This window comes from Notamacropus eugenii, chromosome 2 (assembly GCF_028372415.1).
Source record: "Notamacropus eugenii isolate mMacEug1 chromosome 2, mMacEug1.pri_v2, whole genome shotgun sequence".
NCBI classification, from domain to species: Eukaryota; Metazoa; Chordata; class Mammalia; order Diprotodontia; family Macropodidae; genus Notamacropus; species Notamacropus eugenii.
In genome coordinates, this window is record NC_092873.1 from 346,740,616 (window position 1) to 346,767,953 (window position 27,338).

A 27,338-nucleotide genomic window follows, 5' to 3' on the forward strand; every position below is an offset into this window, starting at 1 on the left:
CCTTAAACTGTGTTAAGTTTATATGAATATCGTTAAACCTTCCATTGTTTAAAATTGAACAACTAATAATGGGTTATACCAGAGAGATCTTATTTGTTTACAGATTTTGTACCTAAAAGGTGTATTGAAGCCGTGTAATATTGGTTAGAGGTTTTTGATATGTTAATAGAATTTTACCTTATGCTTAAGAGACATGGAATCCCAAGAGGGGGAAGGCAATTTTATAGCGATTCAGATCAGAATAATGTGTTATGCTTCATTTTTTTCCTTCTCATTTACCGTGAAATTTCCTTTTTGAATCAGTACCTTCCCACTCTTCTGTGTGTCAGTTGCTTCCAGGAATTCTTATTCCTCCTTCTTTTGAGTCAAGATGAATGATACCTCTAAGGAAAAGGTCTCTGTGGGCAGCTAGGTGCCACAGTGAGCTTGGAATCAAGAAGACTTACCTTCCTGAGTTCAATTAGAACTCAGACACTTTGGGACCATAGGCAAGTCACTTCACCTTTTTTCCCTCAGTTTCCTCATCTGGAAAACCAACTGAAGAAGGAAATGGCAAACCACTTTAGTATCTTTGCCAAGAAAAGTCCAAAATGGGGTCATGAAGAGTCAGGCGTGACTAAAAAATGACTGAATAGCAAAGGAACAAGTCCTGCAGATTATAGATTGTAAGTTCCCTATCTTCCATTAGAAAGCAGCTTTATTCTCCCATTGGGACATTCTTCAGTGGAACACCCCACTTCCCTAGCATTGAAACAAGAATTTTCCCTTTCTTACCTCACATTTCAATCTTTTATTTTGCCATCTCCTTTCTCCTGTAGGTCCTCTTCTTCCTCTAAGAGACCCTAGAGTTTTCTTTGTTGTTAACCATTGATCTGATTTGGGTACATCTATTTAATTAACTCTTATCTTCATCCTCATCTTTCTGCTTTTTTGTGCCCAGACTGAACTAAATGGTCTCTCTAAAGCCTCTTAGTTCTAAATCTATGATCGTACATGAAAGATAAAATTCCTAGAAGAATATTACAATCTACTAAAATTACAATCAATTAAGAAAGAAATAAGATCCCATACACAATAAGGAAGTCCTCTAATAGTTCATTAGTTCCTATCTTTAGACTTTTGCATTTGTCATTCTTCCCTGTTTTATTCTGTTAAAGTATTGTTATTATGAAACCATCTCATTAATACTTGTCTTATACAACTTATACAACCAACCTAAGGAAAGTTGTTTGTTACATTGTTAATGTCTAATATGCATTATATTTTAATGGTGCCTGCGTAACTAACAAACGATTACCAACCAATTCAAAATTTCTCAGCAAATAAAAAGGGCATTTTAGCCAATGGTTAATTTACCATGTATTTTTTTGTAATAATAAAGGCTATCGGTTTTTAAATTTTACTTTAATTTAAATTTGATTCTTAAATACTTAGAAAACATGGCCCAGGAAATTAATAGAGGGAATATCTGGTCTAACAAAGAAATGTGGAAGTATCTTCCAGCCTGGCCTAGAAAGGACAAAGAATCAGATAATAAGTAACAAAATAAGACATTGGCAAATTTAATAAGACTTGTGGAAAAGTAGGATTGGATTCTGGTACATTTCAAGATCATTTAACTGACAGAATCAATGCTGAAAGAGTCACAACTACTCCAAGATGGATGCATTCATTTGCCAACTCTTGTGAATTCCACCTCCACATCATCTCTTAAATCTATCCCTCTCCTGTTCACACAGTAAACACCCTCCTCTATTTTCCCCCACCCCCCGTTCAGGCCCTTATCAGTCCTGGACTAGACCATTGCAATAGTCAACTAATTCATCTTCCTGACTCTCTCTATTCCAGTTCATTCTTCTCATGGTTGCCAAAGTGATATTTTTAAAGCACAGGTCTAACCCATGCCTAATAAGGTCCAGGACCTTCCTCTTGCCTTCAAGATCATATATAGGCTCTTTGGTTAAAGTCATTCACATCCTAGGCTCCAACCCACCTCAATCAAACAAGTATAAAATACCTTACAGTTTGCCAGGCATTATATCTAAATGCCAAAAATTAACGTTCTTGCCTTAAAATTGCTTGTATTGAGAGTAAGAAAAGAGATAAATATAAATAAAATATATACGAAACAAGTAGAAGGTAATTGGGCACTAACCCCTTGGGTTAGATCAATAATAGCTTGTGTAAAAAATTGTGCTTGAGTTGGACTTTGAGGGAAACTAGTAGCTCTATAGAGGCACATTTTGGGCTTGAGGTAGATAGCTTGTGAAGAAGCATGAAAGAGGCTGGATGGCATATCGTAAAGCTAAGGCACCAAACTTGCATCCTGTAATCTGAACCAGACTAAAATGTAATTGGGAAATGTTTTACAAGATAAACAAAAATACAATACACCATAGATAATGTTAATTTGGCAAGTGTGTGGATCCATTTCTATTTGAGTTGGATGCCTCTGTTGTAAAGAACAGCAAGATTGAGTTTGCTTTAACCTTTAAGAGTATGTGAAGGACACTTTTGGCTGGAAGATAGCTTAGCACTAGAGAAAGGCTTTAAATGTTAAAAAGAGGAGTTTTTATTTATTGAGCAGGGCAGGGTATGGCCAGGTACACGTTAGGAAAAATCAGTGGCATTTTTGTGAAGGATGAATTGTAGCGGGAAGAGATAGGAAGGCAAAAAGACTAGTTTAGGATGCTATGACAGTAGTCCTCCCACCTTTCAACCAAACTGAATCTATTCTCTCTCACAGAGGAGATTCTACTTGCCATCTCTGTGCCTTTGTATTACTTATTCTCCGTAAAGATTATGCACTCCACCTCTTTGAATCCCTAGCTTCCTATATGAAGCCTTTCCTCATCTCCCTTGCCTCATGCAGGAATTCTCAAATGGAAGGGGGATGGGGCAGGTCATGGACCTTTTTGGCAACCTATTGAAATCTAGCGATCCCTTCTCAGAATTTTTAAATGAACAAAACATGTAGGACTGAAAGGAAATCAATTATATTGAAATAAAAATAGAATTTTTTTAATACCATTCAAGTTTATGGATTCCTTGAAAGCAAGACTCTTGCTTCCCAAGAATACCTGCTTTATGTTTCTTTTCCCCATCCCCCAATATTTTTGGCTTTTCCATATGCTGTATATACTTTCATTTATACATATTATTTTCTTGGTTAGAACATGCAGGAACCTTTGTGTATTTAACAATAGTCAGACTACATCTATGAAATATTGCTTATAGTTTTTGATTTTGCCAAATTTACCCTCCTAGTCCTTGCTGCTGTCTGTCACCTGTGTTTCAAAGCCTGGTGGGAAGAGTATGTACAGAAATTATTATGCAAAAACAAAAGTAGGGAGGGAGAAAAAGATCAGTGTTCAAAACTTTGTAGATTGCTGTTTTGAAGCTAAAGGCTAGCAGGCTGAAACTAGCTTCAATACATTTTCTTCTCAGAAAATCAAATCTCTCTACAACAATAACAATCTCTTAAGAGACGCTGCTGTATTTTTGTGTATTTTTGCCCTTTTATTTGAGATCAGCAACTAACTGATCCTACAATTTTATCTTCTATCTCGAAACACAGTCATCCTTAGGTCTTAGCGGGGGGTGGAGGCAGAATTTCGGTAAATTGAATTTCACTCTTTGAGAGCATAATTGTTTTGATTAAGATAATGATTTAACCTAACTTGCTGTATGTGGTTAAAATCAGTGCTTTTATTTAATCAAGAGAAAATTAAGTTGCAAGTGGAATCATCTATGCAGGTCTTTCTGACAGTATTTAAAAAGAAATATGATCATATTTAATTTTGTATATTAAGGAAGAAAATAATCTGCATTTTCATAAGTTTACAAGCTCACAGTTGATTAGATAATTAATTGAGAAGGGAGTACTAGGGTTAAAGCTATGCTCCTGTCCCTATCTTTCTTGAACTACTTTGGACTTAGCTTCAACTACAGTTAACATCCATAAGTAAAGGTTAGACATAAATCACAATTTGGTTGATGATCCCATTCCATCCCATCTTTTCCAGCAGATTGCCCCCTCTGCCATTGATACTCTTTATCACTAATCTTAAATTTTTCTCCGTCTGCCGGTGGTTCTCTACTATCTACAAACATTCCCATGTCTTCTCTATCCTTAAAATAACCTTCACTTGATTTGTTCATCCCTGCTAGCTACTTTATGACTAAACTCCTTGTGAAAGCTCTCAGCAGTGTTTCCACTTCTCCTCTTATTCTCTTAAAAACTCTTTACAGTGTGGCTTCCTACCTCTTCTTTCAACTGAAACTGCTGTCCTCAAAGTTACCAAAGATATATTACTTGTAAAATCTAGTTGACCTTTTTTCAGTACTTGTTTTTCTTGACTTCTGTAGTCTTTGAGGCTGTCCATCACCACCTTCTCCTTTCCTTTAGATTCTTGTGGCACTGCTCTCCTGGTTCTCCTCATCTGTTCTCTCTGTCCTCAGTCTCTTCTTCCAGTTCATTCTCACTAATCATGAGTGTCCCCCAAGAGTATGTTCTTGGCCTGTTTCTCACTTTGTGCTAAATGACATCACTTTGTGATCAGCACCCATGGATTCAGTTATTATCTTGGTGCTGATGATTTTTATATTTGTCCAGTGCTAACTCCTCTCCTGACCCTCAGACTCATGTCTCATGGGGATCTTGAACTGGCTGTTCAGAAGGTAAGTGGTGATGCTCTAGAGGTCTGGACCTGAGTTTAAATCCCACTTCATACATTTACTGTGTGAACTTGGGCAAATCACTTAACCTCTGTTTATATCGGTTTTCTCAGCTGTAAAATGGAGACAATATTAGCTCTTATCTTGCAGAGTTGTGAGAATAAAATAAGATATTTGCACAGTAGTTAGTATATAAATGGTTTGTTTTTATTCTTCATTTATTTGTTTAGTTGTATCTGATTCTTCATGACCTTTTCTGAGGAGAGAAACTGAAGTGGCTTGCCATTTCCTTCTCCAGCTTATTTTACAGATGAGGAAACTGAGACAAAGTTACGTGACTTGTTGAGGGTCACACAGCTACTAAGTGCCTGAAGCTATGTTTGAACTTAAGAAGATAAGCCTTTCTGACTCAAGACCTGGCACTCCATTCACTATTCCACCTGGCCTTGGGGACTCAAGCTTAAACCATTGGCATCATCTTCTGTGTCCCTGAACTATAGCAAACTTAACTTATAAGAAGGTTGGGTTTCTCAGATTTAACAGAATTCCCACTTAAAACATGAAATTAATCATGAGGTTATTCTGGTTATTCTATTAACTTGATGACTAATGCCACATGTTTTAGGCCAATTATGGTGGTTCAGGCTCTGAATTGGTATGTGGTGATACATTGCTGGGACATATAATACATAACAAAAGTTTACTCAATCTAAAATAGATCAGTAAGGGTTACAGTGTTGGTTGAAGTAGATGAGGCTTCTTTCACTTTCCATAAATGTTTGGTGCCCTTTCAGGGGGAGGTATGTCGATGTTCGTGATGTATATAAGTTTTGCCTTAAAGTGATTTAGAAATATGACCTCATTTTATCCTCACAACTGTCCTAAGAGGCAGATTTATTATCTTTAGGTGATTTAAGTGCCTTATTTAAGGTAACACTGTTAGTAAGTTAGCAAATCAATATAAGAATGGAAGTCTTTCTGACTTCAGGTACTGACCTAGGTGGATGCCTGACTAAAAATTTTGGGAAAATTAAAGACTGAGGACAAACAAGTATCACCATAAACTACTCTCTGGACTCTATTCGCCTGCTCCACACTTCTCCCCCCACCCTCCAATATTAGGTGAATCTGTTTAACAGGGAAAGCAGAGAAGATTGGTTGTATTAAAGGAAGATAGGGAAAGAAAAGAAAGAAGTGTGTTATTGAAGTATTTTTTCAACTGATAGAACAAATTTGGGAAGGGGATAGAGACAAGCATTATAGCTTTAAAACTAATTTGTTGAATTTACATACTTGAAAAGTAAATTTATGTGAAAGATCTGTGGCTTCATATATAATCTTTTTTTCCTGTTCACTGTCCACATAAATGATCATATTTGGTGTTTGCTCTAAGTTAATAATATCAAAAAATTTTTTAATAATGGAGAGGGGAGCTAGAAGACAGAGGTTAATGGGTGATGCTGCCCCTTTTAAGTCCAACAGTGAAAGGATGAAATTCTTTATTTTCTTTCAACAAGAAGATAGTATTGTGGAAGTAGAGGTGATAGAGGGAAGTAAACTAGGAGTACAGAGGACTGTAAAGGAAGGGGGGAGTGATCTCACCCTGAAGTATTATGATGGGTCTGGTCAGGGAAAAGACTGCACATTTGGAAGCTGCCGTCTCTTATACCTTTGAGAGCAGTTAATCTCTCTTATGAGAAAGGATTAGAATTTCTAGGGTTAGTCAATCCCTAGAGCCAGAGAAAGGATGCTGTGGTTTTAGGAATGGAGACTAAGCTAAACACAAGGGAAAGCATGGGAAAAGACTTAGTTCTTAGTAGTTCAGGCTTAAGATACAAGATTTGGGGGCACAGAGTAACTCCTAATAAGCAAGGGCACTCCCGTCTAACATTGCTTCCCTTAGGAATTGATATTTCAAAGAGTTAGATATAGAAAGGAAAAAAAAATGAATGAGGCAAGATCATGGGAGGCAGTAACATTGGGTAAAAGAGGGAGCTCAGATCTTGTACTTCAAAAGGTTTAACCCCATGAAGGGACAAGTAAGGGAATGAGAATCAGAAAATGAAAATTGGAAGAAAAGAGAAGTAATGAGGAAAAAAGTCAAGGAAAAAACATTTTTGAATGGGGTATAGCAAATGAAAGCTACTAATAAAAGAGGTTAGAGGGAGAGAAAAAAGGGAAACTATTGTACTGTTAAAAATTGAGTAGTTTGATGGGAGAGGGAAAAGAGAAGGGTCAGAAAAGGAATTAGGGTTTGGCCAGGCCTAGGGACAGTCAGCAGAATTTTTTATGCAATCCTGTACTGGTCTGTAACGTGGGGAATGGCTAGAGTCAAACAGAGCAGGCTTGGAAGCAGGTGTATCAGGACTCAAAGCAGTGGTATAATTTATTTATTTAAGAGTGAGGAAAACTACTTGCATGCAAGTCCTGAACTTGCTGACGTACAGGCAATGCTTATAAGTGGGCTAGACTATGTCATAATCATTTTTTAAGTCTTGAGTTACTGTTCTCATAGGTCCTGGGGGAATAGTATTGTCCCAAGTCTTAGGGGTTGTGATTACTCTATGGGGTACAGAATCAGAGTTCTATGATGGGAATAGGAGACAGTATTAGGAACAGGGATTGTGAGCATGCCAGAGTCGTGAATGGATATTGCCTCTCAGGTCTCTGGGAAATGGAGGAATGAACACCTGGTGCATTACACTTTGCCAGAGGGTGAGATCATCCAGGGTGCAAAGGATTATAGTTCTGCCAAACTTAGGGCACAGCCTGCTTGCTGAGCCTTAACTCTGGGAAACAGTATTTCCAAAATATTTTGACAGGGATGACAAGTTCCAAAACAGATAACCTAGAAATGAGCTGATTGACCATGGGATTAAGATTGAGAATGAGGAAAGAGGAAAATGTAGGCAGTGCAGGGGTGATGGATGACATGGAAAATAATCCACTTGAGGATAGAATATAGGTGAGGGATTAGCAGCCCATTGGACAGTGTAAGTATACTAAGCAGAGATACCACCTTTCTGACAAAGGTTGATAAAGTCAAAGCTGTGGTTTCCAGTAGCAATATATGACTGACAGTTGTACTGTTAAGGAAAGTTTGAGAGTCCTTTGAACAACAGAGAGGTGAAATCAGTCAACATATAAAGAAATTAATTCAGACTGTTCACTGGAAGGTCAAATGCTGAAGCTTAAATACTTTGGCCATGTAATGAAAAGACAAGAGTCATTGGGAAAATCCCAGATGTTGGAAAAGATTGAAAGCAGGAGGAAAACAGCAGAGGATGAGATGGAAGAATAATGTCTTGGAAACAACAAATGTGGACTTGGACAGATGTTAAGAAATAGTGGAGGATAGAAGGGCCTGGGTGAGACCACTGAAAAGCTAAGACTATGTTCAGATAGAGGAATTTCAGAGTTCAGGAACATGGAATTAGAACATTTGTGGATGATGGCAAGATCTAGGGCATGATTAGTTTTCAATCTTAAGTGGATTAAAGGAGGAATAGCTCATGGTAATTGAGTGGATTGAGGATTTGGGAAGTAGGTTATGTATTGTATATTGTCCTTTAGTATGAGGAAAGGAATTAGGCTAAATTCTTTTGAGTAGTATTCCCAGTGCCTGGTATATGGTAGGAGCTCCTTATTGATGGTCAAATTTAATGAAGTTGGCTACATTCCTCACTCCCTCCCCCATTGTCAAAGATGGTTTTAAAGTGGGTTTATTTTCTTGTATGGGTTTGATATATTAGATGGCTTTGATATTTCTTTTCTTACTCTGAAATTTTGTGAAAGTCAGTTTTAACATAATAAAAAATTAGTGTTGAGCTTTTTAAAAGCCTTAGAAAATACCTGAAGATTCACTTCCAGATATCCTTAGTTGGCTTCATATACTTCATCATCCTGTAAATAATCTACTTTTCCTTCAGCTACAGCATTCAAAATATTTTCTTCAGAATAAATTTTTCGTTAAATGCTAGTACTGCAATAGTATAAAGGGATATTTTTTTCATTGTTAGCATATGATATTTCAGCAAAATTAGGGGTTAAATAGATTTGTGGGGGCAACCTAGGAATCTAATCAGCATGTTGAATGTTGCAGCAATAGAACTGTGTTCCAAGTTACCAAATAACATTTTAGAACACAACCTGTTTGTGAATTAAGGACTGCATGAAATCCCTTGGTGCTGCCATCCAAGTAATTAGTTTGTTAGCCAGGCTTCCAAAAGTATTATCAGGAGACTTGATTCTGAGTAGCTGTTTAGAAAAATACCTGTTTTAATAGGTCTCTTTCTATTGATGTTAGGAAAGTTACATTGAACTACTGCTTAATTCAGTGAGAAAGGAATAGAAACGTTGGCAATTCTTTTAACATTTCAAGCAATTTGAAGCCTTTCCAACTTTGGATATTTCTGTTATGAAATATTTTATTTTTAATTATGGAAAATTAAAAAGGGAAGCATTTTAGCTTTCAGATCCCATGTCACCCAAGAAGTACATTTTTGGTTTTGAAAGAATCAGGGACGGGATGGAGCCAAGATGGCCGTATAGAAAGACAGACCTGTAGAAGCTCTCCCTATAGCCCATAAAATACCTGTAAAAAATGACTCTAAACAAATTCTAGAGCAGCAGAATCCACAAAATGACAGAGTGAAAGAGATTTCCAGACCGACAGCCTGGAAGCCTGACAGGAAAGGTCTATCGCACCAGGCGCAGGGTGCAGCCACACTCTGTGGCAGGGACAGGACCTGGAACAGGCTTCAGGGCACCACTGGCAGTAGCAGTTCCAAGATTACTCAACCCACAAACATCAAAGATAGTTTCAAAGGTCAGTGAGAAAGCTCTTTCATGTGGGTGAGAAGGGAACGTGGTCCGGACCTGCCATCAGCAGGTATTGTAGCAGCAGCGTCTATTTTTGGAGCCCTTGACCTAAAGCCCCTGAGGGAATTAAGCCACTGATCTGGATCTCAACTCTGAGTGACTCTCCTGGGTTGAGGAAGAATGCTGGCAGTGGAGATGGTGTAGGCTCTGGAAAAGGAACCTTGCAGGCAGATCCTGGGCAGAACAGAGTGCCTGTGGTTGCTCCCAGACTAGAGTGCAGGCCAGAGGAGGAGTAAACTCCTCTTCCTTGATTGTGTCACCTTGGAGGAACTGAGAACTTATAGGCCCCCAGAGTATACCCTTCTCTTGACAAAGGTCTCAAAAGTCAAGTAACTGGCTGGGAAAATGCCCAAAAAAGGGGAAAAAATAAGACTATAGAAGACTTTTCCTGGTGAACAGATATTTTCTTCCATCCTTTTGGATGAGGAAGAACAATGCATACCATCAGAGAAAGACCTAAAAGTCAAGGCTTCTGCATCTAAAACGTCCAAAATAAATATACAGTAGTCTCAGACCATGGAAGAGTTCAAAAAGAATTTTGAAAATCAAGAGAGGTGGAGGAAAAATTGGGAAGAGAAATAAGAGAGATGCAAGAAAATCATGAAAAGCAAGACAGCAGCTTGCTAAAGGAGACCCAAAAAAATGTTGAAGGAAACAGCACCTTTAAGGCTAACTCAGTTTGCAAAAGAGGTCCAAAAAGCCAGTGAGGAGAAGAATGCTTTAAAAAGCACAATTAGCCAAATGGAAAAGGAGGCTCAAAAGCTCACTGGTGAAAATAGTTCTTTAAAAATTAAAATAGAGCAAATGGAAGCTAATGACTTTATGAGAAAGCAAGAAATTACAAAACAAAATAAAAAGAATGAAAAAATAGAAGATAATGTGAAATATTTCATTGGAAAAACAACTGACCTGGAAAACGGATCCAAGAGAGACAATTTAAAAATTATGGGACTACCTGAAAACCATGATCAAAAAAAAGAGCCTAGATACCATCTTTCATGAAATTAACAAGGAAAACTACCCTGATATTCTCGAACCAGAGGACAAAATAAATATTGAAAGAATCCACCAATCACCTTCTGAAAGAGACCCCAAAACAAAAACTCCTAGGAATACTGTAGCCAAATTCCAGAGTTCCCAGGTCAAGGAGAAAATATTGCAAGCAGCTAGAAAGAAACAGTTCAAGTATTGTGGAAATACAATCAGGATAACATAAGATCTGGCAGCTTCTACATTAAGGGATTGAAGGGTGTGGAATAGGATATTCCAGAAGTCAAAGGAACTAGGACTAAAACCAAGAATCACCTACCCAGCAAAACTGAGTATAATACTTCAGGGGAAAAAATGGTCATTCAATGAAATAGAGGACTTTCAAGCATTCTTGATGAAAAGACCAGAGCTAAATAGGAAATTTGACTTTCAAACACAAGAATCAAGAGTAGCATGAAAAAATAAACAAGAAAGAGAAATCATAAGGGACTTTCTAAAGTTGAACTGTTTGCATTCCTACATGGAAAGAAAATATTTTAACTCTTGAAATTTTCTCAGTATTTGGGTAGTTGGAGGGATTATACACACACGCAGAGAGAGAATGCGAGAACAACAGGGTGAGTTGCATATGAAGGGATGCTATCTAAAAATAAAATTAAGAGATGAGGGAATATATTGGAAGAAGAAAGGGAGAAATGGAATGGGGCAATTTATCTCTCATAAAAAAGGCAAGAAAAGCTTTTTCAATGGAGGAGAAAAGAGGAGGTGAGGAAAAAAATGAAGCTTACTCATCACATTTGGCTTAAGGAGGGAATAGCATACTCACTTTGCTATGAAAATCTATCTTACACTACAGACAAGAAGGGGAGAAATGGGGGGGGGAAATGATAGAAGGGAGGGCAAATGGGAGGAGGGAGTAATTAGAAGTAAACACTTATAGGGAGGGACAAGGTAAAAAGAGAACAGAATAAATGGGGGGCAGGATAGGATGGAGGGAAATACAGTTACTCTTACACAACATGATTGATTGTTAGGGAAGTGTTTTGCAAAACTACACATATATAGCCTGTATTGGATTGCTTGCCTTCTCAGTGGGGATGGAGGGGGGATGGATGGGGAGGGAGGAAGGGAGAGAAGTTGGAACTCAAAGTTTTAGGAACGAATGCTGAGAATTGTTTTTGCATACAACTGGGAAATAAAAAATGCAGGTAATGGGGTGTAGAAATCTATCTTTCCCTACAAGAAAAGAGAGAAGATGGGGATAAGAGAAGGGAAGGGTGTGATAGAAGGGAGCATTGAAGCCATAGATTCACAGAATTTCAGAGTTGGGAGTATTGTAAGGGAGGCAATGATACAATATTTGAAGGGAAGTGACTAATCCCTCCTACAATTTGGGATAGAGAAAGGGAAGAAAACTCGGTATAATCTAACTTGTATCCTTGATATTGGGAAGAAGATACTACACAGTTGATAGGAACAAAAGATAGATAGCACTGAAACATAGGGCCATAGACTTGTGTAGAAGATAGACAAGCTACTCAGAAATCATTTACTCCAGGTCTTTCATAACAGTTGAGGAAACTGAGTCTCTCAAAGAAGAGATTTGATTCCAGATTCTCTGACTCCAGAGCCATTGTTCTTTGCACCGCAGATCAAAATATTTTACCTTACCAAGATTAGATATTATCCCTATTTATTCGATATTATCCCTAGTATTATTAGATATTAGAAAAATGTAAGCCCCTTCAGGTCAAGGAATACTTGACATTTTTCTTTCTATCCCCATCACCAAATATAGTGTCTGGCACATAGCAGGCACTTAATAACTACTAACTGAATGTTAGCAGTCCCTTAAGTCATGTGAAATTTGATAAATCATCTCAGATTATTCTTGTGGAAAAGATGAAAAGAGATAGACTACATGATGATATAATAAGATGAATTTAGAATTAATTATAGCTAGTTCCAATTAGTGCTAATAATCATTTTCTCTGAGGTCGTATTATTTAAATTTGCACTGCATATTTCCATGGGGCTGAAACCCGTGGCTCTATTTTATGTAATCTTAACTTCAAATAGTGTGAATTTGAATTTACATGAGCACAAATTGGGACCTAATTGTAGATGAATTTAGTTACTACTTCAGTTTGTCAGGAAGTCTCCAACGTTTGACACTTTTTTCAATGACTTGGATGAAGGCATAGTCAGATGATAGCTCATCAGATTTGCATATGACCACAGCACTTGGAGCAATAAGTTAATACCCTAGGTGATTGGATTCACTAGGATCCCAAAGATCCTGACATTAAGATGAATCTAATCAGACAGACTTTTAACAGGGGCAAATTAAAGTTTTATATCTGAGTTTAAAATAATCAATTGTTCTAGTCTAGGATGGGAGAGGTTGGGCAATCATTCTTCTGACAAATGTCTAGGGTGTTTTAATGGACTGCATGTGAGCCAGCAGTATGATGTCAAAGCCAGCAAAGAGAATCATTGCTACTAGAGCTAAAGAGGTGAGAATATTTCTCTCCTGTGGTCAGACAACATCTTGGAGTATTGTGTTCAATGATGGAGCCATAGTTTCAACAGAGCAGATAAAATGGAGAGAACATAGATCATAAGGAAATGTAAGAAACAGTTACAGACTTTGGGGAAGGGGAGCAGGGTTAGGTTGGACATGATAGCTGTTTTCAAGAACTTCAACTTGGATCGTTTCCATGTGGTCCATGCTAGTTTTTCCTTACAAAGTAATGAAACCTTCTCAGAGACTTAATTGATTTTAGGGCACTAAGATTTGAATTGTCAGGGTGACTTTCTCTTTACCTAAATACAAAAGCCCAGCATTCAAGGAGTGCCTAACTGACTCGTAACTTCTGCTTAGCTTAACCACCATAGAAAATGGTTTTGCAGGGGTGCTTTGTCCAAGCAAATTAATGGTTTATGTATCCTTAATGAATATTCTTTATATGTTAAACAAACCTCCTTATGTTAAATATTAGATGCTTTGTAAGTGAATCTTTTTGTTATAGTCCTACATCTCAACTAATTGGCCTGCTTGAGTCAGGCCTGCCCCAGAACATTTAGTTATACAACAAAATGAGAGATATTAGATATATTCTGCTTGGCCATACAGAGTAGGACTAGGAACAATGACTAGAATCTACAAAGAGCTTTATTTAGCCTTCATGTAAGAAACAAAGCTTTCCTAACAGTTAAAGCTGACTGAAGTTGAATTGGTTAGGAGCACTCATTGGGGATTTTCAAGCAGACACTGAGTGTGACTGCTTAGTGTCAGACCATATCGAGTATATTTTATAGTGAAAATTCCTTTTCCGGAATGGGTTGGACTAGATGACACTGAAATCCTTTGTTAAATGATTCTGTATTTGTAAACTTGAAATTTTTTTGTTCGTTTGCCTTGACACACTTAAAAAATTTTTGTGCTATTAGATGTTGCATTCACAGTTTTGTGTCTTCAGATTTGGCCAAAATGACATCTATGCTTTTATGTCCTTGATTAAAAATGTTCAACTGCACAGACACACAGCTTCTCAGAACCTTCAACCAAGCAATTATTAATGACTGTTCTTGGGTTTGGTCATTCAACAGCTAATACTAACAGTACTACATATTATACTGTTATCTAGCTCTCATTTCTCCAACTTGTCCATATGAATTACAGAAGGAATTTTGTAAGATTTAATTTAGTGATGGTGTATAGCATTTCACCTCATCTACCAATTTAGTAACTTACTGTAAAGGAAATTAGGTTAGATAGACTTGACGTATTATACTTGAAGTCATACAGGTCTTCTGTGATCACCAGTTCATTTTCTAACTCTCCTAGCCATCCTTTTAATAGTATATTCTGGAATTTTGCCAGAAATCCACATTATCTCTAGTCCTTTGTTTCTCATTCTTCATAGTCTTTCAGAGGTCACAGTGGCTTATTGCATACATTTGCAATTCTATCCGTACACTTGGTTTTAGTTCATCTAACCTGAACTAATAATGAAGGGCAATGAGGGGTGCTCTCCTATCTCCTTACTTGTCTTAGTTCTATCTTCAGCACTAAGTTTATTTTCCTTTTTAGAGGAAACAAGCAAAATTAGAATGGTAGAACTTTGCCTTATCACAACTATCATCATCCCATTCACCCAGAACAGTTTTTCTACCTTTCTTTTTTAAAGTTCCCTCTCTCCTTTAGTATTGTGTTATTTTTTCAAATCTTCTTTTTTAGAACCTTAGCCTTCTCCTGGCAAACACCTTTCTTCATTCCCCTTCATCTCCCCTCATTATTCTGAATTTTAGCTATCTTAATGGTTTTTACAGAATGGTGCTGTCATGCTTTCATAGTTTTCATGTTTTTGTCCTCATCATTACCTGTCCTGGCTTTGATCTTCTGCTTATATCATTTTAAAATTGGCCCCTTTCACCAGTTCCTTCATCTGGATCATTTCTTTTTATATTCTGAGAATTTGTTTTTGAGAACTTCTTATCGTTCCTAAGTTGATTTTCCTTGAAGAATTTTAGTCCACGGAAGCCTGTCTAACCCTTCTTGGAACTCTTTGAAGTGAGTTTGACTATTATTGCTAGGAAAAAATAGACTATAGCTATAAGATGACATTATACTGAATTGCAGTAGAGATCTTAGTTATTTTGGATTCATACAAAAAGCTAGACATTGGGGAGCTTACCCAGAAAAAGTCCACATCAACAGCTCTATAATTAATTAGAAATCTATTTTGCTTTAGTCTTTGGTTTGTTCTTAATACACTAGAAATTTCAATTTCTAGCTACAGAGAGAAAATATTACTGCAGTGAAACAAAATACATCTGTAGAATATAGTTTTTCAGTTGAGATTATAAACACTGAAAATCAAAATCTGTGTTGTGGGCCAGATTATTTACACAAGCCTTTTCTATTTCCAGATTTCCATCATTTCCTCTCAGCAGTTTCTCCTTATTGGTGTGTGAATCACATCCAGAATAAAATTTACCTTATAAACTTAACTTACTTTTTTAAAGATAATGTTATCCTCGAGACAAATGTAGGAAATGATTGGCTGCTTTGATTTTGGCATAGAGCTCCAGCAGAAACCTGGAAAATTGAAGTCCTCATCCCTGTGATAGTCCCGCTTACTTAAGTCAGTCAATAGACACATTAAGTGCCTACTGTATACTAGGCACTGTGCTAAGTAGTGGGGTTACAAAAAGAGACAAAAGACAGACTTTTCCTCTCAAGGATTTTTATGCACTAACGGTGGAGACAACCTGTAAACAAAGCAATATACAGCAGACTATATACAGGATAAATAGAAAATAACTAAAGGAGGGAAACACTAGAATTAAGGAGGCTAGTGAAAGCTTCCTATAGGTGGTGGGATTTTAGTTATTTCTTAAAAGGAAGCTGGGGGGATGTATTAGTAGTGGAGCCAGTCATGGGGCACAGCCAGAGAAAATGCCTGGAATTGAGATGGAGTGTCTTTTTAGAACAGGAGGCCAAGTATCTCTGAATCTAAGTGTACGTGGTGGGGAGTAAGGTATAAAAAGATCGGAAAGGTAGGAATGGGGCTAGATTATGAAGGGCTTTGAATATCAAACAGAGCATTTTGTATTTGTTTTTGGAGTCAGTGGGAGGCCACTGGATTGAACTGGGGAGGGACCTGAGGCTGGTATGTCCACCAACAAGCTATTACAGTAGTCTCAGATATGAGGTGATAGGGTCTACACTAGAGTGGTGGCAGTGTGAGAGGAGAAAAGGGTACATATTCAAGAGATATTGCAAAAGTGGAGTTGGCAGGCATCGGTAAGAGCTTGTATATGAGGATGAAGAAACAGTGATGAATCCAGGATGACTCCTCGGATATGAGCTTTGAAAGGACTGAGGATAGTGTTACCTTCTACAGTAAGAGGGAGGGTTTGGGGGGAGAGTTCTGTTATGCACGTATTGAGTTTAAGATGTACACTATACATCCAGTTTGAGATGTCTGAAAGGCAGTTGGTAATGTGAGGTTGGACATCAGCAGAGAGATTGGGACATTGTAAATAGATTTGAGAATCATCAGCCTAGGGATGGTAATTAAATCCTTGGGAGCTGCTGAGATCCACCCAGTGAAATAGTATGCAGAGGTTTCCAAAGTGTGTGATCCTGCCCCCTGCCTGGCTCTGGAATGATCAAGGAGTGCAGTAGTAGTAGCTTTGGGTTCAGTTGGGACACACTGAATAAAAATAAGAGGGCAGTGAAAGCATAAGGAGAAAAGAGAAGAAAATTTAGAAAAAACATTTGTACATGTTTCATCTGTTGTGTAACAGAGTTAAGTTGTAGTGATTACATTATTTTCCAAATAAACGTACAAAATGCAAGTTACAACTGATCAGTGGTCAATTCTACTAATAGATCTTAACAAGTAAATATTGGCAGGTGAGCAAGTGTGTTGCTTATTGTTGGAAGTCCAGCATGCCTCAGCAGGAATATGTGGGTGTGATGACTTCTTTACGTTACAATACGATACTCTATGGTTACATGACATAATATAGCATCATCAAAATTTCAGTGCAGGAAGAAATCCCCCCACAAATTTACAATAAATTATTTAAAAAATTAATGACACAAATTAAAAAAAATTTTTAAAGGGTTCAAGAAAGTAGATTTCCAGGGGAGCACTGAGTAATTTTTTTTTTAAGGGGGCAATAGGTCAAACTGAGTTTGGGAACCTCTGGCATAGAGGAAGAGAAGAGGACCCAGGAAAAAAACCCTGTAGGAGTTAGAGGATGTGATCTGGAGGAGGATCCAGCAAAGGAGACAGGGAAGGAGAGGTCAGATAGGTAGGACAAAAACAAAGAGAGAATGATGTCCAGAAAACCTAGAGAAAAGAGGAGAGAGAGTGATCAACTGTGTCAAAGGCCATAGAGAAGTCAAGGAGAATGAACATTGAAAAAAGACAGTTGGATTTGGCAACCACGAGATCATTAGTAACTTTGGAGAGAGCTATTTTGGTGAAATAGTAAGATCAGAAGCCAAATTATAATGGGTTAAGAAGAAAGTAAGAAGAGAAAAAGTGGAGGCAGAATTTTAGCTCCAAAGGCCAGAAGAGCTAGACGATGATAGTTAGCAGGGATGGAAGGATCAAGTGAGGATTTTTTTCAGGATAAGGGGAGACATGGGCATATTTGTAGACAGTAGGAAATGAGTCAATAGAAAGGGAAAGTTTGAAACTAAGTGAAGAAGTGGGGATGACAGAGGAGAGACATCATACAATTATAATATAATATAAATATAATTTAAGGAGACAGCATTTGGACAAGTAGAGACATTAGCCTTGATATGGGGTAAGGTCACTTCATCATGTGAGAAGGGGGTGAAGGAGGAAATAGTGGCATAAGATACTTGAGTGATGGGAGAAGAGGAAGAAGGGAGATCATAATGAATAGCCTCAATTTTTTTCTGTAAGATATTGAGACAAGGTTTTCAGCTGAGGGAGTGGGAGAAAGGGAAGCCATGGGAGGTTTGAGGAAGGATGAAAAGGTTTGAAAGAGCTGCAGTGGAGAATGGGATGATGAGCTGATGAGGAGGACCCAGTCGAGGTAGTGTAAATTTGTAGTAGACTCAGTCTGAAAATGGTTGAGTGATATTCTCTATTTGTTCATCAGTGCATATATGGGAGTGAAATCAATGAATAGTAGGAGTGAGACTTTTGGTGTAATTGGTGATATGACAAGGAGGCTAGGGAGGGATTCAAGAGGAGGACAGTGTAGAGTTGAATTGGTCACCAACGAGTCAGCATAGGGAGAAGAGAAGAGAATGGTTAGTTCAGGGGAAGATGGCCTGGCAGAGAATTGAGGGGTCAAAGGATTGGAACTCATGGTGTGGATGAGAAGAGTAGGGTAATGAAAGGGAAGGCAGAAGGAGAGGTGAAGGCCAAGTAGATTATGATTGGATAAGGGAATTACAGAATTCTTCTACATAGAAATAGTGCATTTATGGGTTATGGCAAGATTAAGGGTATGGCCATCTTTGTGTGTGGCTGACAGAGAAGAGTCATGGAAGGGTTAGTAGTTGAGTAACGGAGTGTTTAGGATATGTAAGGAGAATCAAAATATACACTAAAGGCCTTTAGTATAAAGGCAGGAGTTGGGATGGTGAGAAAAAAGATTATGGGGAAAAGGAGTAAAGGGATGAGTTTATCTTAAAGGGCTTTTATTTATATTGGGATTTGGGGGTGAGGACAAAATAGCTTAAGATTTTAAAGTTGATGAACCTCTGAATATGGATTTGAAAGTATAGGCAAAATTATAAAGTGTAAGTAGATTTGGGGAAAGGAAGAGATCATGAAAATATTTAAGACAATTGGGGTATAGGGGAAGGAGTACAAGATTTAGAGTTAGGGACCTGTGCTTGCGTCTTTGCTCTGTTGCCTGAGGCCATAAAAGTGGCAAGAAAACTCCTTTCTTCTTGTGTCTTAGTTTTCACATTTGTAAATTTAGAAGATTGGATTAGAACATCTTTAATAAGGACCATTCTGGGGAAGTTATATGTATGCATGACAAAATAAGAAAGGCTGATTAGAATTTAAATTGTTGTGGTATGCATGTCATGAGATAAGTGTTTATGTATAGTAATAATTGTGGAAATTAAGATGAAGGCATAAACTCAGGAAAGATTGCAAATTTGAATCTATTGTACTTTATGATAAATGTTTTTTCATTTGAAAGAAATGAAGAATTTGACAAAGGATGAAGGGAGATAACTCAGTATGGGGCAGTTAAGTTTCAATCTCAGAACCAATGCCTAGCTTTTTAATAGAGGAATAATCTCCCTCCTAGAAGACCAACTTGCCCAGAGTAAGGCAATAAAAAGAGCTGCTCTTCCCTTTTTATTTCTTCCCCTTTTATTTGCCATGTAACTAGTTAAAAAATGTTTTTTGTTAGACAGGAGCTCAAAAATGACCGAGTAAATTAATATTAGTTCATTTTAAATTCTACTGCATTTATCTAACCTCCTAACTTGGCAACTTTTAGTCACCATGTGCAGAGCTATTTGTCTAGAAGGGAGAAACAGTTAGTGTTCTGTTTAGTGAATTTCTGCATCCCTTCAGTGCATTTGGACATGTTGAAGTAAGTTTTTGAATACTTCAGTTTATAACAAAAAGGTATTTTAATGGTCTAACAAAAACATAGATGTGTAATAGATGAATTCTATTTAAATTGCTTTTTAAAAAAAAATAGTATGTATGTCATGGCCAGGAAGAAATAAACATGTCCATTCACTCCTGAGTTAGAGCAGTTTTTCAGACAAAAGATGAAGTGAGAGAGCAATTCTTTTAGAAGTGAAATTCATTTAGGATGAGCACAAGTCCAGCAGAAAGGGCTAAGACAAGCTCCTGAGCATTTGGAAAACATTTTGTCAAAGGATTCGGTTGTGCCTCATATTTTTTTTTAAAGTCCTAAGCTTTTCTTGGCTCAGAAGGCAGTTTGTGAATGAAGCTTTTGGGATTTAAGTGGTTTGATTCAGATGGCTACTGCAGTTGCTGAACTTATTTTCCACTTTTTAGGCGACACCGATCAGAATGGAGATGGGCAGCAGACCGAGCAGCTATTGTCAGCCGCTGGAACTGGCTTCAGGCTCATGTCTCTGATTTGGAATATCGAATTCGGCAACAAACAGATATTTACAAACAGATCCGAGCTAATAAGGTAGGAGATAAATATGTCTGGTGTTTTCCCTCCCTTTAAGTCCATTTCTTTTTTACTTTTAAATGGCTATTAACTATGTCAAAAAGACTGGTTAACATGATGTTCTGATAGAACCGCTTAATTTGTTTAGTGTATTGCTCAGTATATTGCACAAATACTGTTGATTTAGACATTAATTTGGACATGTGTTTGGAACATTTTGTTCATCTAGGCTGACAGAGGGTGCACAATTATGCAAAGGGGCCGCATAATTTAAGCCAATGATTGTCCTCAAATAAGTCAAATATTATGTATTGTTACTTTGTCTCATTACATGGAAAGGAAACTTTCTCTATAAGATAATTGGATTTTCATTATTCCACCTTAATATAATCCTGTTTTATTGCTGGAAGTTCTCTCTTGCTTCCTTTAGTATCATTCATTATTCTCTGTTCTATGTTTAATCTGAATATGACCACTAAGTTTAAGCCCACTAGCAAATTAGAGTGTGGATTTTTATGAATTTACTTTTATAGAAGGGATAGGCTGATAAGATTTTTAAAATAAATGCAGTTATTCATATATAGTTAGAATGATGTTGCTTTATATTATTATTACTTAGAGTTGCAAAAAGTTTGCATGTGTGAGAGACATCAACTGCTTTTTCCCTTAGGAAATAAGGCATGATTGCAAATGGTACTACATTAACACAGTGAGCATACATGTAGTGTTCCATTCTTGAAAACATGTTTGTAGTGTTTTATATTCAACTTGAGTTTGAGTTACTGAGAAATAAGCATGCTGCGAGAGATATGTGTGTGTGCGCGCGCGTAATGTGGGGGGGAGTTAGTATAGTATCTTTGATTTCCATGATTAACATCTGTTTATGATTGCTATGTCTTTGGGGTCTCTTGCTTACCATTTTGTTTAGTCATCAACATTAATTTTAATCAGCAGTCTCTGTTACATTTGAGCCTATGTTTTATGTAAAAGACAGTAGCACTCCTAGGTCCTGTTTAATCACATTCTCCATTATTCTGTTTGAAAGCCTAGAGAATTGCCAGATCCTGAGAAAGGTAATGTGAAATCGTTGACTAAATTTAATTGGCAACGACCTACATTTGATTCTTTCCCTGGTTAGGGCAAAAATTCAAGTAGCCTAGCCCCCATGATTTCTGTAATCTTTTCTGAACATTATGAATAATGGGTTACAGATACTCATACATACATAATTCAAAATAGTTTATAGCTAAAATATTGTGACCTCTTGTTATGGTCATGTGACCTTTCATGCTTACCCTTGAAAATAAAAGCAGATGAAATATGCACCATAATACCCTTTCTATTTCCTTTCCCCCATGACTGACATTACAATCTGTCTTATTTTTTAGTCTTAATGATCAATAATCAAATGGTAATTTCCAGATTTGTGAAGTAAAGATACTCTTCATGGTAGGAACCAGTTATGATGGAAATCAGTGTTCCACTTTTCATTTTTTGTTTGGTCAGGTAACTTATTAGTCTCCAAAAATACCTCAAAGATTGGGAAACAGCTCCAGTTTTATTTCTGATTTTATTACTAATTGGCTATATGAATAATTTCCAAATTTATGTCATTTCCTTGCACCTCGGTTTTCACCTCTTTTTATTGTGAGGAAATAATTTTGGAAAAATTTAAATTTTAGGTCCATTCATTCTGAGAATCTCTAGAAAGACATCTAGGAACTGGTTATTCTGGAATTGCTTTTGACAATGTTGATAATTCTGGTTTTGTGTATGTCTAAGCTCTTCTGTAGCAGAGTGCCAGCAAGAAGGTAGTAACTGGGAATATTATTGCCCACTAAAAACATGTTAACAAATGCTCCACTTAATTCCATTTTTATACTTCTATCATCTTTTCTCCAAATGGGAGACTTTTTCAGAAAGGTGTTGTGTCACCAATTGCTGTGTTTCTAATTCAGATGTGACTAAAATTTTAGAGCAATAGTCATTAATTACTAAATTTCATACACAGTGGTGTTTTCCCCCCAGATATCTACAGTTCAGATTTTCCTATTTCATAGTCTGCCAAATAGATTAGGCAGGAGTTGCCTTGTTTGTGAGGTGGTTCATATTTGGACTTTTCCTATCACTAGCTGAAACCAAGCCTAGTGGTTGATTCTAGAGCTGTTGATTTTTCCAGTATTAAAAATTAAAAATGCATCTAAAAATAATTCGTAAGAAATAATTTATGCTGAACTAGCAGCAGCACATAAAAATGGTTTGTTTGTATGTATGTATGCAAGCATGTATGTATTCCATTGTTTTTCACTGCCTTTCATTTGAATAAGCTTAGTTTTTCAAAGTCCTTCAGATATACCCCCCTTGATTCTAATTTTTTCTTTGAGGAACGTATCCACTGCACGTGAAAGCTGAAGTTTTAATGGTTGTCATGAGCAGGTTCAGTTGGTGTTTTTAAGAAACATATCTGTGCTTTGAAGGAAGAAATTCCAGTTCTCTTATCTTTGCCCTCTTCCTACCCCCTGTCATTTCTATGAACCATGTTTGAAATGTCAAACTGGAAAAAAAAATTACACTGAAGATCAGAGGCATTATGAGAACCAGTCCTAGTACTGTTGTCTCCTCCCTTTTCATTAAATAAGAGTACTTCTACCCAGATAAGCAGATGTCAATACCATTTAGCCAACTAAACCCTGAAATTAGCCAATGTGAGTGACTAAGAATAGAAAAGTGTCCGCGGGGGGGGGGGGGGGGGGGGGTGCCAAGGAGTAATCAGGTTAGTCTTAACAAAAGGAAGCAGAGTTGGGGCAACAAAAGATACAAAACACTTGCCTTTGCATTGTTGGGGCTAGAATAATAAAGCATATGACCCTTCCATCCCTAACTAAACTCATTTGTGGTATTCTAAGTTCTTGAATACTGTTTCATAACTGATACAGTTTGTGATTGTTGATCTCAGTGTGAAGCTGGGGAAAGTTTGAAGAGTGAGATTTTGTAACATACTTCTTTTCCTCTGAGGAAGAAAGCCAAAAGTAATTGTCATTTCTGTACCTCTGACTGTGTATTTCATTTATTTATTAGAAGTTAGTAAGTTGAAGTACTCTTTAGTTATGAGTGTTATATATCAAAACCTAAAGGAGACTTTTAGAGAATTTCTAATCCAGTCCCCTCCTTTTACATATTAATCTTCAAATGAGACTTTAAAATTTAGTCTTCTCTCCCTTTGCCACTGCCCTTAACACTTTTTGAAATGGTGTTTAGTCAGATCTTCTTTTTTTGGTATTATATGCTATCTTCCACCACCTCTCCTTGAAGCCTATAGCTCTAGTGGGGGGAAAAAGGATGCAGACCATTCCTGAGTTTTCCCTGAGAAAGAAATTTTCCTAGCTACATACCTTACATTTGAACCATTCCACCTGGGGTTATTCTTTAGTCTTGGTATGTGAAAAGGCATCTCTCATAGTAGCTTCTGGCATATATTAGTGGCACTGTGTTTTCTTGAACTAAAGAATTAGAAATGGTTTTGTTTTTATTTTATTTTTATTAAAATTTCAGCTTCTGGTACCCTTTTCTTTTCCTTCAGGGACTGAATTTATTCTTTAGATTTGGTTGGTTACTTTATCCTTTGGATTTTGGCCTTTTGAGATTTTACTCAAGTAAATTACTGAAGTAAAGCAGATTTCTGGATCCCTTGTAGGTGGTTCAATAATGATTTGGGAGGGGTGGTGCATGGAAATCTAAATCCCTTACTATTCATATGTTTCCAGTAGTCCTTTTATTTTGTTCTCCTAGCACTGTCATACTACAGTTTTGGAACATCATGGAATGTGCCAGTACCATTAGTCCAAGGCTGCTTAGCTGGGGGGTGGAGGGGTGGGTAGGGGTGGGGAGTTGTAGTTATAGCTCTGCATTAGAACTCTATTAAGTGGTTTTGCCCTCTTGTGACCTTCGCATCCACAGGTCACTAAATTCTTTTGCCATAAAAATGTGCTTAGAGGAAATGTCAAGTAGTAATTTACTAGACTTGTTTTTTCTTGTTTGATATATTATTTTTTATGTTAGGCTTTAGACTGTGCAGTGCTAACTTAATTTAGGGCACAAAGTTGGCTGACAAGTTCATTATGAAACAAGTGTTAGCATCTTTTTGAATTTTATGCACTTAGATGCATCTCCTAAAATCATTGTGGTAGTGGGAAGAGGACTGGAGTAGAAGTCCAGAGACCTGAGTTCTGGACCTCGTTCTGCCACTAACTAGCTTGGACTTTGTTTCCTCAGACATTGGACTAGATGATTTTTAATGTCTATTTCAGTTCTCATGTTTTTATCATTTTTCTCAGAGGGGAGGGATAACGTTTTGGGTAATACTGACTTGTTTGAACTGACTTACTAGCTTTTGTTTTTTTTAAGTCTTGGATACCCAGCCATTGAAAGAGACTCTTCCCTGCTTCCTTCCCCTCTTCATTTTCCTTCACTTGCAACTGCTTTGAAAAACAGGCTTGACAGACGGCTCCATTTAAAAAGTATTTTGGCTTCTGGTTGATATTAACATCTCAGCTGCAAGATGCTTCATAGTTTGCAGGTGCATTAACAATGGAATAGTTAGCATTATCAAGTCAAGTGAAAAAGCATTTATTAAACACTTACTATTTGAGAGAACTGATAGTAGAGCTGGGTGTGGAGTTATTTATGTCAGTCAACAAACATTTGTTAAGTGCTTACTGTGTACCAGGCACTGCTGAGTTATGAGTATACAAAGAATGGCAAAAACCAGACCTTGCTCTCAAAGGAGCTTACATTCTAATTGGGAGCGAGGGAGATTCAAGATGCAAACAGCTATGTACAAATAAGATAAATTTGAGGTAACAAAAGGAAAGCAACATGGGGGATTGGGAAAGGTTTCTGAGGCTAGGAGATGAGGGAGAGATGAGGAACAGCTGATAAAAGCTTGGAATAGGGGGATGGAGTATATTCTGTGAGGAAGATAGTAAGAGGCCAGGTTGTAAAGAGGTTTAAAAGGGATAGGATTTTATATTTGATCCTGGGTGTAATTAGGGAACCACTGGAGTTTATTGAATAGTGGGGTGACATGGTAGCACTTGTGCTTTGGGAAGCTCACTTGGGTTGCTAAGAAATGGGGAGAAACATGAGGCATAAAGACAAATTAGAAGCCTGTTGCAGTAGTCCTAGTGTGAAGAGGACTTACATGAGGGGGGTGGCAGTGTCAGAAGAGGTGGGAGGGTGTAGAAAAGAGATACTATGAAGGTAGAATTGACAGGACTTGGCAAGTAAATGAATATAGGGGATGAAAGAAAGTGAGGATTTGAGGATGACTTACAGATTGTGAACCTTTGATGACTGGGAGAGTAGAGGTGCTGCCCTTGATGGTAATGTGAAGGTTAGAAAGAAGGGGAAGGAATTCCATGGGGAGAGGGAGTTCAGTTTGGGACATGTTGAGTTTAAGATATCTACTGAGCATTCAATTTGGCCAACAGACAACTGGAAATGAAAGATTAGATTGGATAGGTAAATCTGCATAGAGATAATTGAATCTATGAAAGCTGATAAGCTTACTAAGTAAAATAACGTAGAAAGGGAAGAGAACCGTGCCCAGGATAGCCCTGGGAGATAACCACAGTTATATGAACTAGATGAAGATTCACCCAGAGAGACTGAGAAGGAAACAATCAGCCAGGTAGGAAGAAAGCTATAGTCATAGTAACTAATATTGTTTAGCATCTTCTTGTTTTAAGACATTAAGGAATGAATGGGATGACTCTACCTTTCCCCAAGAAGGCTTTGGAAGACAAGTTATAGACGTCTGATGTTTTAAACGTCAACCAGAGATATAAATAGTAGAGACTACAAGAATGGTTGTATGTGACATAACTCAAAGTTTCTGGTCTTGCTGAAGACATAAAATTTAACTACATACAGCAAGTAAGGTAGAAAATACATAAGACATCACGGGATCAAATGCCACGATGTACGTGGGGAACAGTAAGCAATATTGGTTAGGTTGTCTGGAGGCCCTTCATAAAGGAGATAGGACTTCAAGAAAGGCTTTAAAGAGCGAATAAAATTTGCATAGATTGATAGAAAATAGTTTTGGATGTGAAGGTCTAAAGGAATAAAGATAGTGCAATCAGCATGGCACATTTAAAAAGTAGTTAAGAAATTTTCTTGACCATAACTGAGAATACTTTGTGGAAATAGTTGTTAATAAAATTAGGTAAATATAGTATAATCAAATTATTTGTGGGGAGAGAGGCTCAAATGATGAGGTGAGAAATTTGGACTCATTAATAGGAACTGTTCTACGTTCTTGAGCAAGAGAGAAAGATGATAGCAGTGTTTTAGGGAACATGACCTGATATAAGTTTTTGGAAAATTCCTGTTACTCTGGAAGATGATCACCTTTACTTGCACATGATTTTATATGCAAATGGAAATTTTTTTTGTCTATCTCAGGCCTGTGTTTGATGAGATCATTTTTGAGGATCAGGCCCCACAACCAGAAGAAAGTCCGTTTTGGACTTAGGAGTAAATGTTCCTGGCTTTGTTCTTGGTCTTTTGCTTTTGTTCTAAGCTCAGTTTTCTAAATGGGCATTATACATAGTAGTATCCCTAGGTGGATAACTACACGAACTGCTCAGGAGCAAGGTTGTGATTTTTTTTATTTTTCTAAATATTCTTGCATTTTCTTTTCCTTTTTTTCTTCATCCTTTCATCCCATCTCCAATCTAAAGTATTTCATAAGACTGTAAGGAATTTTAGAGATCATCTAACCTTTCTCCTCATTTAACAAATGAGAAAATAAAACCTAGAGACTTGAGTGGTCTGAGGTCATATAACTAGTTAGTGGCATAGACAAGGCTAGAATCCAGATTTCTTGACTCCCAGTCCAGTGTTTTTTTTTTTTTCCACTATGCCATGATTTGTAATCTCTCTTTGATTCTTCCAGCCATCTCCTCTGCTCTGAACTGTCCCTGCTCTTGCATTTCATTAAGTTGGACCCATCTAGGAAGTAAGTTTCTCCACTGTTTCTTGATGTTCTCTGCTTTCCAATTTTATGTTTGACCTTAGGAGGAAGTCCAAAAACCTTAAATAACATT

General features: G+C 37.3%; 1 protein-coding gene across 10 annotated transcripts in view; it reads left to right on the plus strand.

Moving 5' to 3' along the window:
* The window catches only part of KANSL1 (KAT8 regulatory NSL complex subunit 1), a 229,203-nt gene that overhangs the window by 160,110 nt on the left and 41,755 nt on the right, over positions 1-27,338 (plus strand). For all 10 annotated transcript variants that reach the window (XM_072645924.1, XM_072645922.1, XM_072645923.1 and 7 more), the window contains one exon: positions 20,106-20,247. In XM_072645924.1, coding sequence (XP_072502025.1) covers positions 20,106-20,247 — 142 coding nt within the window. The remainder of the gene's footprint in view (positions 1-20,105; positions 20,248-27,338) is intronic.